At 34.3% G+C, this 15,537-nt stretch overlaps 2 protein-coding genes across 2 annotated transcripts in view; one reads left to right on the top strand and one right to left on the bottom strand.

Annotated features, from left to right (window-relative positions):
• The window catches only part of Gramd1c (GRAM domain containing 1C), a 37,591-nt gene extending 27,139 nt beyond the window's left edge, over window positions 1-10,452 (bottom strand). The window contains 3 exon segments of the mRNA XM_076867908.1: window positions 3,947-4,109; window positions 7,110-7,242; window positions 10,409-10,452. Of these exon segments, the coding sequence (XP_076724023.1) occupies window positions 3,947-4,109; window positions 7,110-7,242; window positions 10,409-10,452 (340 nt within the window).
• LOC143407842 (uncharacterized) overlaps window positions 1-15,537 on the top strand; it is a 132,311-nt gene that overhangs the window by 29,385 nt on the left and 87,389 nt on the right. The window lies entirely within an intron of this gene.

Here is a 15,537-nt window from a genome sequence, read left to right on the forward strand (position 1 = left end):
CAAATAAATATAGGAGAAATGCATGAACATAAATGAAACTGAAAATATATGCTGGCAGTTTTTTGAGGGTACTTTAAAAATGTAGTAGATAGGTATGTAAAAAAAAAAAAAGCAGTTGATTGAAGCTTAATTTAGTAACTACGGACCTGCAATCAGTTATATTCTCCCTTTTCTAAAAACTAGTGACCTGCAATCTTCTTGATTCAGGTTACTCCTTACACCTGAAAACTAAGTTCAATTGAATGTGTTGTTCAAAAATCCAATTCACAGGCTGAGGTTGTGGCTCAGTGGAGAGCACTCACTTAGCATGTGTGAAGCCCTGGGTTTAATCCTCAGCACCATGTAAAGATAAATAAAAAAGGTATTGTGTCTATCTACAACTAAAAAGTATTTTTTAAAAAATCCAACTCAGGTAACTGTTGGGTTACCTGGTTTAATCTCAGGGCTGCTTCACTGATATGCTAGCTTATCATGTGGCTTTTTCTCTGGCTTTTGCCAGAGTCTACTTGTCTTTGACTTTAGTAATTAATAAGCATTATCCAAAATTTCAATTCCTGTTACTCTTTGCTTGGCTTTGCCTCTAATTCATCTTTTTCTGTCAGTTATGGGTCATGGATTTCAATTTTGCTATCCTTTTGTATTGTCCTCACAGCCTAATCTTCGCTTGAGTTGTAGCTTCCATTCTCTGCATAAGCGTCCTGTCACCATGACATTTCTTTGTTCTTGACACATGCAACAGCTCATCTTCACTTCCCAGGAAACTCCCAGCATCTTTTAAACTCCTTCCCAATTTCCCCTGGCTAGAGAAAGTCTATCCACAATGATCCTTTAAATAGATGAAGAAATTCTGTAGCTTATTCTATAAATCATATCAAAATTTAAAAATAGAAATATGATTTAACATATTAAACACAATGCTTATTTTGTTTAGGAGCTAGGTGGAGGGAGCCCAGTTCTGAAAGGATAGAAATAGCTAGAAAAAGGACACCCTTCAATCTTGTTGCATTCTAAACTGCCTAGCACAGAGGAAGATCATTAAAGTAGATGTTAGCCCAAGCAGATTCTAATCAAAATTTCTCTGTGTTCCACTTAAATTCCTCATCAAAGATTGGGGCCAAAAGTTTCAGCAGTTTCCTCATGAGACATTCGATGATGCTCTGATTTGTTAAGTCCTGTCAGGAATACATGGGTCTATATAAAAATAGAGTCTCTATATCAAAATAGTTTAGGGCCCCCACTCCCCAAAATTATAGCATGTGGGGAACAGAAAAGGTGAAAAAATATTGTCATTTTCTCACGCAGCCTAGTCACAAAAATAGATGAAAACACTATCATTTAAACAAAATTATTTTTGGTTTAAAGTGATCTGTCACCCATTCAGCTCCCTTTCAATCATACACACATCTCCAGGTCTCTTGAGATGGTTTACTACTTCTGGCCTTTCCCATTTTCTCCCCAATTCCCTTACTTCAAGTGTCTATATAACTTTACAATTTTAAGAAAATAAAAACTAGATTGATTATTATGCCCATTTGATACATCTGACATGATTTTGGAACCCATTTGAGGAAAGCAGCAGGAATCCAGAATTGTTACCTAATGATAATCTAATAAGAAGACGTCATTATGCCACACACCTTAAGGAAAACTGCCACAAACAGGGGGTGTTACATGTCAAGTTTTTATTGCTGTAAAGCTGAACAGTCTTTGAAGGGGAAGGAGCAAGGAAAAAAATGTGATCAGTGTTCATATATAGTACAGAAAATATACCACTATTATTCTTTACTCATGGTTATATGCACAGCTTTTATGAGTTTATGTTGTCCCCTGTATAACTTTATCATTACTGTTAATTTAATAGGAACTCAATAATGAAACTACTTTTTCAAGGACCATTCTTATAAAACTACAGGTGAGAGGTAGACAGATAAATAAATAAATGCTTATTTTGTTGTCACTTACCTATTTGGCCACTGGGTGCCAGAGTAGATCTTCTAAAGCCTGATTCAGTCAGGCAGGGTGTAACTAATTCCTGCCCTGCTGCATACCAGAGTGCGGATAAAGCACTCAATACCTTACCTCCTTACCAATGACTCCCACTGCAATGACTTCAATGTCAATGATCTTATAATTTTTTAAAAAGATTCCTGAAAATACCTACTTAATAAGTATGACAAGCCCCAGGTGTGGGTTCTAACATAAAGTACAGAGAACACAATTTGCTATAAAGTTTCCTTTAAACAACTACTTTTTATACTTATGATATTCTCAACTTTTGCCTGCCTCCCCCTTCCTCTCTCCCTGCTCCATCTCTTCCTACCTTTCTTCCCCTTTGTGAGAAGGTGAGGAAAAGACATGTGAGGACATAGCAAGAAGGTAGCTATCTACAAGACCAGAGAATCCTCACCTTAATCAAGGATTTCTATCCTCCAGAATAATAAGAAAATACATTTCTGTGGTATTTTGTTAGGGCAGCCCAATCTGATTAAGACAATATTAGAAAGTATGCAAGGGTTGTACCTGCAGGCCTGTCACACCTCTGTCCTTTTTTCTAGGCCTTAAGTGCCCACCGAGGTCAATACTCCTATAGGGATGATCTTCCCTTCTAGATTGGGAAGAGGTCAAACATGGTGACTGATGGATAAGTCTATCTCATTCATCAGCTCAATCAGCAGCCCAAGTACCTTCGTCACACATCTTCATCTTCTAACTTTGCCACTATTACTATTAAAGTGATATTTTGGCCTCTATAAGACTTGCTTTTTGTTTTCTTTCCCAATTTTGTAACAACAAGGGTGGTCAAGAAAGATGGCTGTTTGTTGAGCCCACTAGAGACCCCATGTATGCAAGGATTACAATACTAAACATGTATTTAAAATGCCATTTGGGATATAATACTTCTGAGATTCAGAAGGTCTCTGGTTTATAATTTTCATTATTATTCATCATTATATTAAAATTAAATTAAATCTCTGTTGGCCTTCTAAAACTAAGTAAGTTGCTTTTTAATGCCATGTAGAACATTATTTATCATTTGTTTTGGTAATAAATTTCAACTGTAGAATGTTCATTGAAAAACAAATTGAAATTGAATGAAGTTTTTAAAAAATGAATGGAAATTGGCTATAGTAAATGCATAACAAATTCAGAAGCAATTATGAACTGTCCATGAGCCTGCTTTAAAAAACTCACCCCATTATTCAATCAAAAGCTTTTATCTTCCACATTCAAAAGTAGAATATTCTTCTGAGTAATACAATAACTAATATTTTTTTAAAAGTTTCCTTGTTAGAAATTTTGATATTCTTGATTACCTTTGGGAAGCTACTCAATAAACTAAATTAATATCCATTTCAGAATGTGCCCCTCCCACAAATACTTGCTTTCATAATTATATACCTTTGCTAAGGTATCTTTTTTAAAGAAAAAGGAGGAAAGAAAACAATAATTTTGGAAGTACTGGATAAAGTAAAAAGAACATTAACCTAAGAGACCTGGTCACTTAATTCCAGCTATGTATAGTGAACTGGCAGCATAATTTTAGACTGAACCCATCTAGGTCTTACTTTCCCTAACAGTTACCTAGATAAACCAATAGATCACTCCACCTATAAAATGTGAGCATTTTACCCTGCCTGGGATGTGGGAGTGGGCATGCAGAGTTTTATTAACAGATTTGCTTTTCCATTGGTACTTATTCAATGGTTGGGATTTTAAAAGCTAAATATAATGAATATTTTCAAATTCCAGGCTTTGAAAGTAGTGCAGATGGGTTAAATTTAGTAGGCTTTCTCCTGTTTTCTATAAACTTTCATTTCTTTTAAGATTCTTTATAGGGCAAGACTTCATCTAACAAAACCAAATTCTCAATCTGCAGACACCTAATACAAAGATAAACATTAAGACTTACTTGCAATTTTTTAAAAAATTTCCAGAAATTCTTTACCTTCATCAACAGAATCTGAAGTGCTGCTTTTTTCCAGAGAAAGATATTCATTTTTATTCAAATCCAGCGATTTTGATGGCATTCTACTTAACCTCTTTTCTGAAGTTAGTAACGGACTCTTTTGGATCTGTTTCTCACTTTCAGGCTCCTCTTTTCCTAATGCCTAAAAGGCATATAATACAGTTAGTGAAAAACAAATTTTAAGCCTAGATTTTACAGTGAGAACTTTTATTTAAAGATTATTAAAGATGTTTTCAAATACTGCTCTTTGAAAAATATTTGTAGCATTTTGTTTATTAGGGTTGAATCAATCACATTGCCAAGGCTGCTAAATGTGGGCCCATGAAATGTCAGTAAATAATACATGCCTTCCTGAAATCATCTTCTTACACAGTAATAAACAACAAATTTATATAAAAGAACTCACATAAAGTTAATGTCATGTGAAATAATTAGGCAGAAGGAAAAGGGACAAAGGGCAAAAATAATGCAATAATCAGTTTTTTAGAATGAACAAAGGAGAATAACCAAACCCACTAGTTTTCCCAGCCAATGCCTGCCTTATCATCTCAAGGAAGAGAATTCACCTACCTCTCAAAACCAGTAACTAAAGCAGAAAGGGGAAAGAAAATAGAGAGATAAAAGTCACATAAGAGTACAGTGGGGAAGACAAGATTCAAAGGGAAATTAATTTCATAGCAAACTCAAAAGCACTGTTTAGGCTTTACTGTTAAGAGCCTAAGCATTAAAATATATTCAATATATGATGCTATCTATACCTTTGGGGATGGTTTGATAAAGACATGTCATTTCTACAGTAAACTGAATGCTAAGCATTAAAGCATGAATACAATTACTATGTTAATATTCAGATAGGCTAGTTTTACAATCAGGCTTAGTAGGACAGTGTAAAAAAATAAAACTGTATAAACTGTACAGCAAAGTACTTCCTTGCAATATCTATGTGTACACAGATGAAAGAGAGCAAAAGCTATATACACAATTCTTTGACTTCCTGCCCCAGGAGATTCTTAAGCAACACTGAACAGAAAAACAACTCTAGGGAGGATATAGGTTTCCATTGGCCACCCAGAAGCATAACAACAACTGGGAACCAGGACACAATTTACTAAAGGATTAGACTACCCTAGTCAGAGGAAAGATTCTTTAGGCAGAGATTACTACTAAAATCAAGAGCTCATGTGTTTGGGAGTTCCACACTATAAAGCAGCATGCTTAAGCAGCACCAGGGCTCTAACATATGCTAAGTAGAGTAAGTTTCCCTAACTCCACATTTATGTTTCCCCTCTTGTTGCTAATTAAATTATATTTCTTATAAAGAATATAGATAGGGCTTGGAATATAGCTTAGTGGTAGAGTTCTTGCCTAGCATGCGTGAAGCCCTGAGTTCAATCCCCACCATGGGGGGGGGGGGTATAGATTGATACATATAAGAAAAGTAACAGTGATTATTTCAGTGGGTGGCATTTAGACAGTTTTTATTTCTTCATTTATTCTTCTACATTTCAAAAAGTTTTACAAAGAGTGTTAATTTTAATAACTTAAAAAGCATGTTTTCATCTTGGAAAAATAATTGCTTCAGATTTTTTTGGAAAAATAATTGCTTCAGATTTTTTTCTTATTTCTAACTTGTGCTGGAAGTGAAAATAAGCCAAACTAAGTGACACACAATATTTGTTGACATCTGAGAATCTCCCCAAATTGCTCTTGAAAGCAAAAGGGAAAATAAGGAATAAGAACCAAATTTCTATATTACTTATATTCCATAACCTAAAAACAACTATACTAAACACATCAAGGAATGTCTGATTGATCTCATAACACTGTTACTCTTCTATACTCCATTCTTTTATTGAGATCAAATGTGACCTTCTTTAGGAACAAAACTAGAGGCAAGATCCAACAGGTTAAGTATTCAAGAGTTGGTATAGAAGAAATTGTAGAGAGGTTGTAGGAAGGACTCAAGCAGAGATTAGCAGTTCTGAAAACCCAGTCCTTAAAGTCAGACTTCTATAAAAGAATAAGGAGACTACACGAAATCCCCTAACTTGTTACCTCACCCAAGTTCAATAGTTTCATCATCTCAGTGAGAACATGTAAAGAGATTCACATCCAGAGTCAAATTCCTTGTATCAGTAGTGAGTCCTTAAGTGTCTCTCAGTGCATACATTTTTCAAGAAATCCACAACACAAAACCAGGCTGAGGTAGTTGCATGATAGATGATGGTTGCCTAAGGCAAGTTCATAACTTAGGGCCTTTCACATAATAAATTCCTTTCCATGTTTTCCCAACATTTACACAGAGGAAATGCTGGAAGCTCCCTGGGGGAGAATAGAAAACAACCACTGCTGGCCATAGGTGGGTTCACTTTCAATTAAAACAGTTTATGGTTTGAAGTTACTTAATGTTTGCTAGGAACTGTTCTAAGTATTTTCATACCTATTAGTTCATTTAATTCTTATTTTTTAAAACCCTATGAGCTATTATTTTTACTTTATAGTTGGGAAAAGAAAGGTAGAGTTTAGTAATTAAATAGATTATCAGTCATCTCAAAAAGACAAAGGAGCTTTACCTGAGAGGGATCACGTTGGCAGAGGGGACAAACTGATTATCGAAATAATAATAATGACTCCTAGTTATTGAAACTCACTGAAATTTAAAAACTAATTACACTTATAATGATCCTTGAAAAGATGAAGGAAGAAACTGACCAACTAACCATAAAGCCCAGTAGTTAACTGGACCTGTCTCTTCAGTAGGTGGCTTAAGAATCATCTATTGTTACTCCTCCATTTCTCCCTTCAAAACAAATTCTCTTCATCGCACTTACTACTCTCCCTGGAGAAAATTCTGCAAACTACAAATTTCTACATCTTGTGATTTTTTAAATGCATTTATCCTCCCCATTGACAATGCTCAGAAACTGCCTGGTAGCACTATACCTTATCCAGCTCTAAACAAAACCACATTTTTCCCCATATAACCTCTGCTACTTACATACTTAAAACTCTTCTCATAAAATAGAAGCCTGATGTCCTAAAGTTTTTAAACATTTTGCAGATTGCATTTTTTACTTTATCTTATATTGTGACTACCACATGGCAATATCAGATATATTTTAAAGGAATAACATATACTAACTCCTTTTGATGAATTTCCATCCAATGACTCTGTTTCTGAAACTTGATGAATTGATTCACGGGTAAAACTGATAGACTTGGATAATTTTTCATCTCTTTCCCCAGAATCATCCACACCACTTCTTCTGGGACTGCTGTTAAGAAACACATCATTATAAAAATAAAAAGTCACCTCCACACAAATAAGTTATTTAGACTCCTGGAATCTTTTTTATTATAAACCATTTTGATGGCAAATGGACTATTGTACTGGAGCAAATAGGCCTCTACTTATACCAAAGCTATCTTCTTAAATCACAAGCAAATCGACTTTATTCCTAAAAACAAATCATATAGGTAATATAAAGTTTTATAAATTTCAGAAATCATTAAAAAAATTAACAAAGTACAAGCAGCCAACAACAGCAGCTCAAACGAGTTGGGGACAACCATGAAAATTTGAAAGGTTCAGGGAGGATGTGTGAATTGGACATCAATCAGCACAGAAGACAGTTTTTACATCTCCTTCATTCTGACTCAGATCCAGCTGAAATGGCCAATCCCTCTCAGAAATGGAAGATCCTACTATCTGAGTCCATCAATGAATCTTGCCCTCTCATGATTCTTCTCAATACTAAGAACAAGGGGTAAGAAATAGCTTTCAAATGATCACAGGGCCAAGACTACCATGAATGTCTTAGTATCTGCTTTTCCCATCTCAGGAAGCATAAAGAAAGGAAAGAGATTAAATACAAAAGGAGCATAACTGATCTAATTTCCAGTGCCCAACCTTATCAGGCAACTACAATTCCCATACAATCATAACTATGTACATTTAAAGCTCTTCTGCTAAAATAAAGTAGCAGCCTGATTCTCACACAATATAATCCTGAGGAAGGAAAAAAAAGCCAAAGGGTATTTCAACCCTGTTTTACTCCGCCCAAATAATACTTAAGGTCTGTTACAAATTATTCTTGGCCAGGCAGAATGGCAGGCCTCTGATGAACTAAACAAGAAAAATGGGTTGTCAGGACTAGCCTACCAGTTGAGTGTCTACACTTAAGGATTTTAAGGATGGAGATGAGATACGGAGAAATAAGGAGAGACTGAGAATGAAGAGAGAATATGGAAGCCCTGAGGAAATAAAGGTTTGAAACAAACAATGCTTCTTTCAGAGACTAGAAGAATGGGAAAAGGAATGAAAAGGAAATCAGAGTCCTGCCACATATTTTATTAGGAAAAAAGTTACTAGAAGAAAGTAGCAGTGCATACATTTGGCAAGAGATCTACAACACAAAACCAGGACTGGTCACATTGAAAAGCTGATCCTAAAAGTCTGAAGCCCCCTGCCTTTTGCAAAGACTAGAAACTTTTCAAGATGGCAGGGATTTTAAAGGTCATCTAGTTTAGTGGCCTCATTTCATAGATGAATAAATTGAGGATCAGAAAGGTTAAAAGATTTGCATGAGGTTGCTCAGCTACTTGATGGCCCAGATTAGAATCCAGATCTTGTTTACCACAGTCCGAGTCTCTTTGCATTAGATCAGTTGCTTTTCTACCCAGCTTCAGTACCTGAGAGAAACTTGTAAACTTTACAAGGAAAGTAGTATAATGGAAATTTTTAACTTTACAGAAAACTAATAAAATATGCATATTGTACCTGGTAAAAAAATCTATAAAATATTGATGCTAAACTGAAGCAATACAAATAGGATCAGCATCACTAGAAGACTAGCTAGATGACAAAAAATTTTATACACACTGTAAAATCTTCAAAATATTTCCATTTTAAGATAAGCTATAGATTTTTAACAATGGCCTTAACATATAATTCATACAACAAAAAATTATCCTTCAATAAAGAGTAAAATTCAGTTGTTTATAGAGTTGTACAAACATCACCACTACCTAATTTTAGAACATTTTAATCACCTCAAAAAGAAAACCTGTACCCATAAGCTGTCATTCCCATTCTTTCTTCCTCTTAGAGCCTAGCAACTACAAACATACATTTTCTAGGTATTAATGAATTCTGAACTCCATTTCATGTACATGGTATTATACAATATATGGTCTTTTGTTACTGGCTTCTTCCAGTTAACATAATGTTTGCTATAGAATTTTAAAGTATTACCCTGTTTGTTTTTATTGCTATGGCCCAAACTTGCCATTAGATAAAATGCACTTTTACTCGAATGGTTAATAAAAAATGTCCACTCATTGCCAGGCATGGTGGTGCACATCTACAATCCCAGCTCCTCTAGAGGCTAAGGTAGGAGGATCACAAGTTTAAAGGCTATTTTGGGTAAGTTGGTAAGACCCTGTCTCAAAATGTAGCTCAGTGCCTCTAGGTTTAATCCCCAGTACTGCAAAAGACAAAACACAATAACAACAAAAATGTTCACTCTTCTAAATGAATCCGAATCTGTTAAAAATATATTTCTCTACTCATAATTTCTTTATCACATTATTTGTTTCTCCTTCATGGCTCTTATCTTGTCATTATTTGCATCCCCATAGTATTATAAACTTCTTTTATTAATGTACTCAATATTTACTGAGTGCCAGCCACATGCCACACACAAATGCTACGATATCCTTGAGTAAGTCATAGTATCATTATGTTCCTCAAGACATGTGCCATTTACTTTACTTTATTTTCATCTATAAACTCAGAGATTTCACCAGTAATTCTCCAGACCCTTAGTAAAAAGATGAATTAAAACTAAGCTGTGAGGGGCTGGTGTTGTAGCTCAGTGGTAGAGCACTTGCCTAGCATGTGTGAGGCACTGGGTTCATTTCTCAGCACCATATAAAAATAAATAAATAAAACAAAGGTACTGAATTGTCCATCTACAACTAATATATAGATAGATATATAGATATGTATATATATACAGATAGATAGATAGATATGTATTTATGTGTGTGTATGTGTGTGTGTATAAAATGAGAATTTCATATTTTAAAAAAAATAAGCTATAAAAACGGTAAAGGGGGATCATAAACTGAAATCAATTTCCATGCATATATAAGTTTGTCGGAATGAACCCAAATACTATGTATAGCTATAAAACTTCAATAATAAAAATTAACCAAGCTTTAAGCAAATTCTAGGTGACAGTTTGTAGTTTACATTTCTTCATATGTCTCGAATTTGGCAAACTATTCTCCATGCCTATCTTTTACTCCACTCTACCTCAAAGAACAAGGCAAACTGTACCCAAGGGTGAATTAATAGAGATTCAGAATTAGTAGAATCTAAAATAAGTCCACCTTAAAGGCTAATAAACCTTGACATTTCAAAACATTTTGCTGTACCTTTGCTGCACATTATCTTCAATCGACAGTGACAAGTTTTCCATCTCTTCAGCATTTAAACCTAGCTCAGTGCCATAGTTCTGCTGGAGAAGTTGCCAGAATTCTTGTCTGGTCAGACTCTAAAATGACAGAAACATAATGAGTTTTAGATAATATAAAAGATAATATAACACAGTGATTTAAAACATGAATATTAAAGTTAAAATGACCTGTGGAACAGCTACCAAAAGTGTGGCCTTGGTAGCTTTCTGATTTTTATAAACCTTCATTTTCTCTATAAAAATGACTTAAAGCCCATCTGACAGAGTTGATATGAGATATGTACAAAATTGTGATTTTATATTTTGTTTATATTTTTCAAGACAGAGTCTCACTACATTGTCTAGGCTGATCTCAAACTCTTGGGTTCAAGTGATTCTCCTGTTTCAACACCCCAAAAAGCTGGTACTATAAGCACACATCATCACACCTGGAAAATGATGATTTTTTAAGTATGTAATACAATAACTACTGTAGGTGGGAAGTAAAAATGTTTAAAATTTTGTCTTTATAAAATAATTTGTAGTTTCTGGATCTGAAATCCAACAGCCTACCACGACCACTGTTATCACCATTCAGCATCCTAAATGCCAACTTGGAATACATCCTTTTAATCCATAATGTATCTGAATATTTTAGCTGCATTTAGAACCTGATATACCAATACACTTCAAATTATATTTTCCTAAAATTCAAAATGCAAGAGGCTGGACTTCAGAATTTCCTTTACTTTTAATAAAGTCTAGTTTGTTCTCTGTCTTTTACCAGTGCTAAAAATCATCAAATACTCCAGGCACAGTGGAGCACACCTGTAATCCTAGCAGCTCAGAAGGATAAAGCAGGAGGATTTCTAGTTCAAAGCTAGCCTCAGCAAAAAGCAAGGCACTAAGCAACTCAGTGAGACCCTGTCTCTAAATATAATACAAAATAGGGCTGGGATGTGGCTCAGTAGCTAAGTGCCCCTAAGTTCAATCCCTGGTACCCCCCAAAAAACCCCAAATCACCAAATACAGCACATTTATGCAAAAGAATGATATTATGATAAAACAGGAAGCATTATAGTTAATTACATGATTAAGCAAGGTAGAGGGAGGCAGCTTAACACTTGAAGATATTGTCAATAAGATTCTTCATCTCTTTCATTCATTCAACAGGTATTTATTGAGTACCTACCAAATGTATACCACTCTACTAGATGCTAAGGGGTATAAAAATGAAGTAGAAGTTAAGTTCTTGACCCTCAAATAATTTCTATTATAACTGAAGAGTCTTGGGACACTTTTAAGTTAAATATGACAATATATGATTATGTACTTAAGTGCTGGTAGAATCAAGATGACATAAAAGTATAAAAGAAAAATTACTACTATGGATTAGGGTGACCTGTTATGTTTTCACACTGGTTTTCAGCTGAACTGAAAGAAAAAACATGAATGAGAGCAGGGGAGAAATGAGAAAAGTAGAGGAGAGAGAAACCAACATAAAAGTACAGACTAAATGCATGAACATAAGTAATATTTGTTTCATGGTCAGTAATAGTTTGTCAGCCCGATTGGAGTAAAAATTTAAAGTTGGGTAACAGTAAAAATAAATATAGATTTAACAGGGCTAAAATGTATATAGATGCCTGGAATTCTTGTGCAATATTTCCTATAACAAATATATTTCCTTTTTTTCTCTTTTTTTTCTTTTCTTTCTCTAGTAGCTGTGGTATCTTTGTTTGATATTTATACTAGATGACCTTCATTACATTTTGTAGAACCTCAAAGAGATTAAGAACAAAATTTCTGCACTTTTTCCCCCAAATTTTTATAATTGGTGTATTATAGTTGTACATACGGGATTTGTTGTTACATATTCATACATGCACACAATACACAATATAACAATATAATTTGCCTAATATTACTCAGATTTCTTCACCCTTGACTGCTAATTCACTGTCTGCCATGTCAGATCACTAGGATACCACAAGAACATTTGATTAAAGTTCAGGTGTTATTTATCAATACCTTCAACATGTTGAAAATATCCGAGTATTTACCTATAATAAAGCTACTCAGGCTAAGTAAATGGGCAACACTCTTTGCTTTGAGCTATTGTGTTAACCTAGAGTGGATATGTCATTGGAAATAATGTATGTCTAACAAATAACAATCTTCTAATATTTACTATTCAATATAACCACTTTTTGGTGGACAGAGTCTTTTAAGACATAGGTCCCAGAGAAGAAAAATTAACAAAATAAAATAAAAAGGATCACTGGTGGTAGAGAAAGATGAGGAACAACTGTCTTTGATCCTAAAGAAACCCACCATACATTTCTAACTTCCACTCCCAAAGAGTCATTTGCTTTTCATAAAGACAACTTTACTACTAATTAACTCATTCTTTCAAAGACTATCTTCAAAATATTTTAGTGTCATGTAAGGATAGTTAGCTTTATAAAGAGAAGCAAACAATATTTCAGTATACTTGTGTAAGATTAACCTCTCAAACTTTTCAAAAACAAATAGATATTTCCAAAGAAAGACTAAAATAAACAAATCAACAAATACTCAAGACAGCTTCCTAACAGTGAAAGAAATGAAACTTATAAGTAAAATACTAACAACAAAAATGTAATTTTATTTGACTACATAAATAAATAAAAATTTTAAAATTTTTAACAAATAATACTAGGAAGTTAATCACAGGATAATTTCAATGTGCTTTGACCTATTAAATGAACACACACATGTGTGCACGCATATATATATATATGTTAATGGGAAACAAAACTCATTGAATTCACCATGCTGTAAATTTGGTAATTTGTTAAACATCACTTTTCTACAAAGCTGTCCAGTTGTCATAAAAGCACAGTATGTTCAGCAATTCTGAACATTCAAACATTAAAACATGTTCAACCTGAATTAATAATTCTTTCAATAATCAGCAGTAGAATCAATCTGCTTGAGTAATCTTACAAACAACCTAAATTTGAAACAAAATTTAGACCACCTACCTTCAAACAAAGTAGAATCTCTCCAGTTCAGCCTACAGAGTAGTTTAACAAAATAAAGATGAACCAAGCAGTAATCAGATAAGGCTCAAAAACCAGCAGATCAATTTCTGGCCCAGAAAGCTTTGTATTCCCAGTATGCTGCAAACTCTATCTGAAGCAGAGTACCAAATATTTAATGACAACTACACAAAATCACTGCTTCAGTTTCCTAATTTTGTTATGAGATGTTTTTCCATGTAAAAGAAAAGTTCTAGTGTAGTTTAAAGCACTTTATTTGTTGCTTCCTGGTTTGCAGTTCCAGCACTCTTTCCAAGGCTACAGGTCAGAATGCACAATTGAAGTTATACCTCACTCTACAGGTTCCTAAGCCACTCCTACTAGAAGAGGAGAAGTAAACAGGGTTTTATTAAAGGGACAGTTCCTAATTCTTCCGTTCTATACATGGTGTAGAGACAAGATGCAAATGAAAATATCTTGCTCATGCTCAATTACTCTAAAAAAAAAAACAAAACAAAAAACCTACTGCAACATTTTCAAATTTCATTTGAAAATTTAACTGTTAAAAGATTAAATTTTCTTCTCCATGATAGTACTTTTAACTCAATTCCAGAAATATGATAATTACTTCTTCATATACCACTTCTTCAATACTGACATAGCATTCCCATCTGACTCTTCTATGACTACTATCGATTGTATCTCTTGAGTATTATAAATGGAATTTCAGGAAATAGCAGGAAGAGCCAGCTATTCAGGTGGAGCAATTCCAGTGAGTACTTGGCACATCTTTCATCATTGAAAAGTAATGATAACATCTTGATTTAGTTCTTTCCTTTGAAAATATTTCTGACTTTAATCCATTCAGAATAATTTCCTGGACTATAATAAACACTACAGTCTTATCTGCCAATTCCAATTTATTCCAAAGATGAAGAGTTTCCTTCTAAATTTCATTTTTTAAAGTTAAACATCCTAATTTCTACCAATTTATTGACAGAAGGTCAAATGCTACTTGATGAACTACAACACTTGACCTTTCTGGGGTTGCTAAAATCTAATCATTTTTACAAGGGTAGAATGAGAGAGCAAAATGACATGGAGAAGACCACTCAAATGAAGAAAGCACACTATGGGGGCTAGCTTCCACATATAAAATTAAGAGCTTTTAGCCCACGAAGCAAGTTCTCATTGGCTGAAACTATAGATGAATACTCTCCACCTATGAGAATAAAATGTATTGTAATATTTATCTACTTCTTTTGCTAACTATAAAAATCCTCATAGCAAAGCAAACCACTGGTATATAGAGCAGAGTTTTAATTCAGGAGATTTAAGAAGGAAAACAGAACCTAAAACTGAGCCCCAAGAAAGAACAACATACAAAGGATAAGTAGAGAATGAGTGGCCAACAAAAAAAGACTGAGGGAAATATCAGAGAGGGAAGAGGAAAGTCCAGAAAGAATGATATCATGGAAGTGAAGGATAGAAGGTGTTTCAAAATGGAGGGAGTATACAAAGTTGTCAATGCTACTGAAAGGCAGCACATGTGGCAAATGCAAGCCTCCAGAGGAATGAAGCAGGCTGGCAGGCCAAGCAACATGACTAGCATATGAGTGCTGGGGGAAGGGAAAGAGAGACTTCTTGGGAAAGAAGGAAGGGCCAGTTCTTGAAAAACCTTGTATGCCATGCTTTAAACTATGGACTTTACATTGTGAAAAATCACCTAGTAGTTTCTGTGAAAAAGTAATTGTGCTTTCAAAAGAAAACTTTAAAAACTACCATTACTTGGCAACAACCTCAAAAGCAGATTAGAATGTTGTAAAAGAGATAATTAGGAGACTAAGTGATGCTGCAAGCTAGAAATGATGAGAACCTTGGTGATTAACTAGACATGTTGACAAAGAAGAGGTAAGAAACAAGGATATTCTTGGGTTTCTGGCTCAAATGACCCGGCTAAAGTTGGTATGGTTCACTGACCAAGGAGAGTAGGTGGAGTGCTGCCAAACAAAAGGTAAAAAAGTGGGAACAATACAGAAATATAAATACTTCTATCCTACCAGGCTACTATGTAGCAAATGTGACT

This window comes from Callospermophilus lateralis, chromosome 10 (genome assembly GCF_048772815.1).
Source record: "Callospermophilus lateralis isolate mCalLat2 chromosome 10, mCalLat2.hap1, whole genome shotgun sequence".
Taxonomy (NCBI): Eukaryota; Metazoa; Chordata; class Mammalia; order Rodentia; family Sciuridae; genus Callospermophilus; species Callospermophilus lateralis.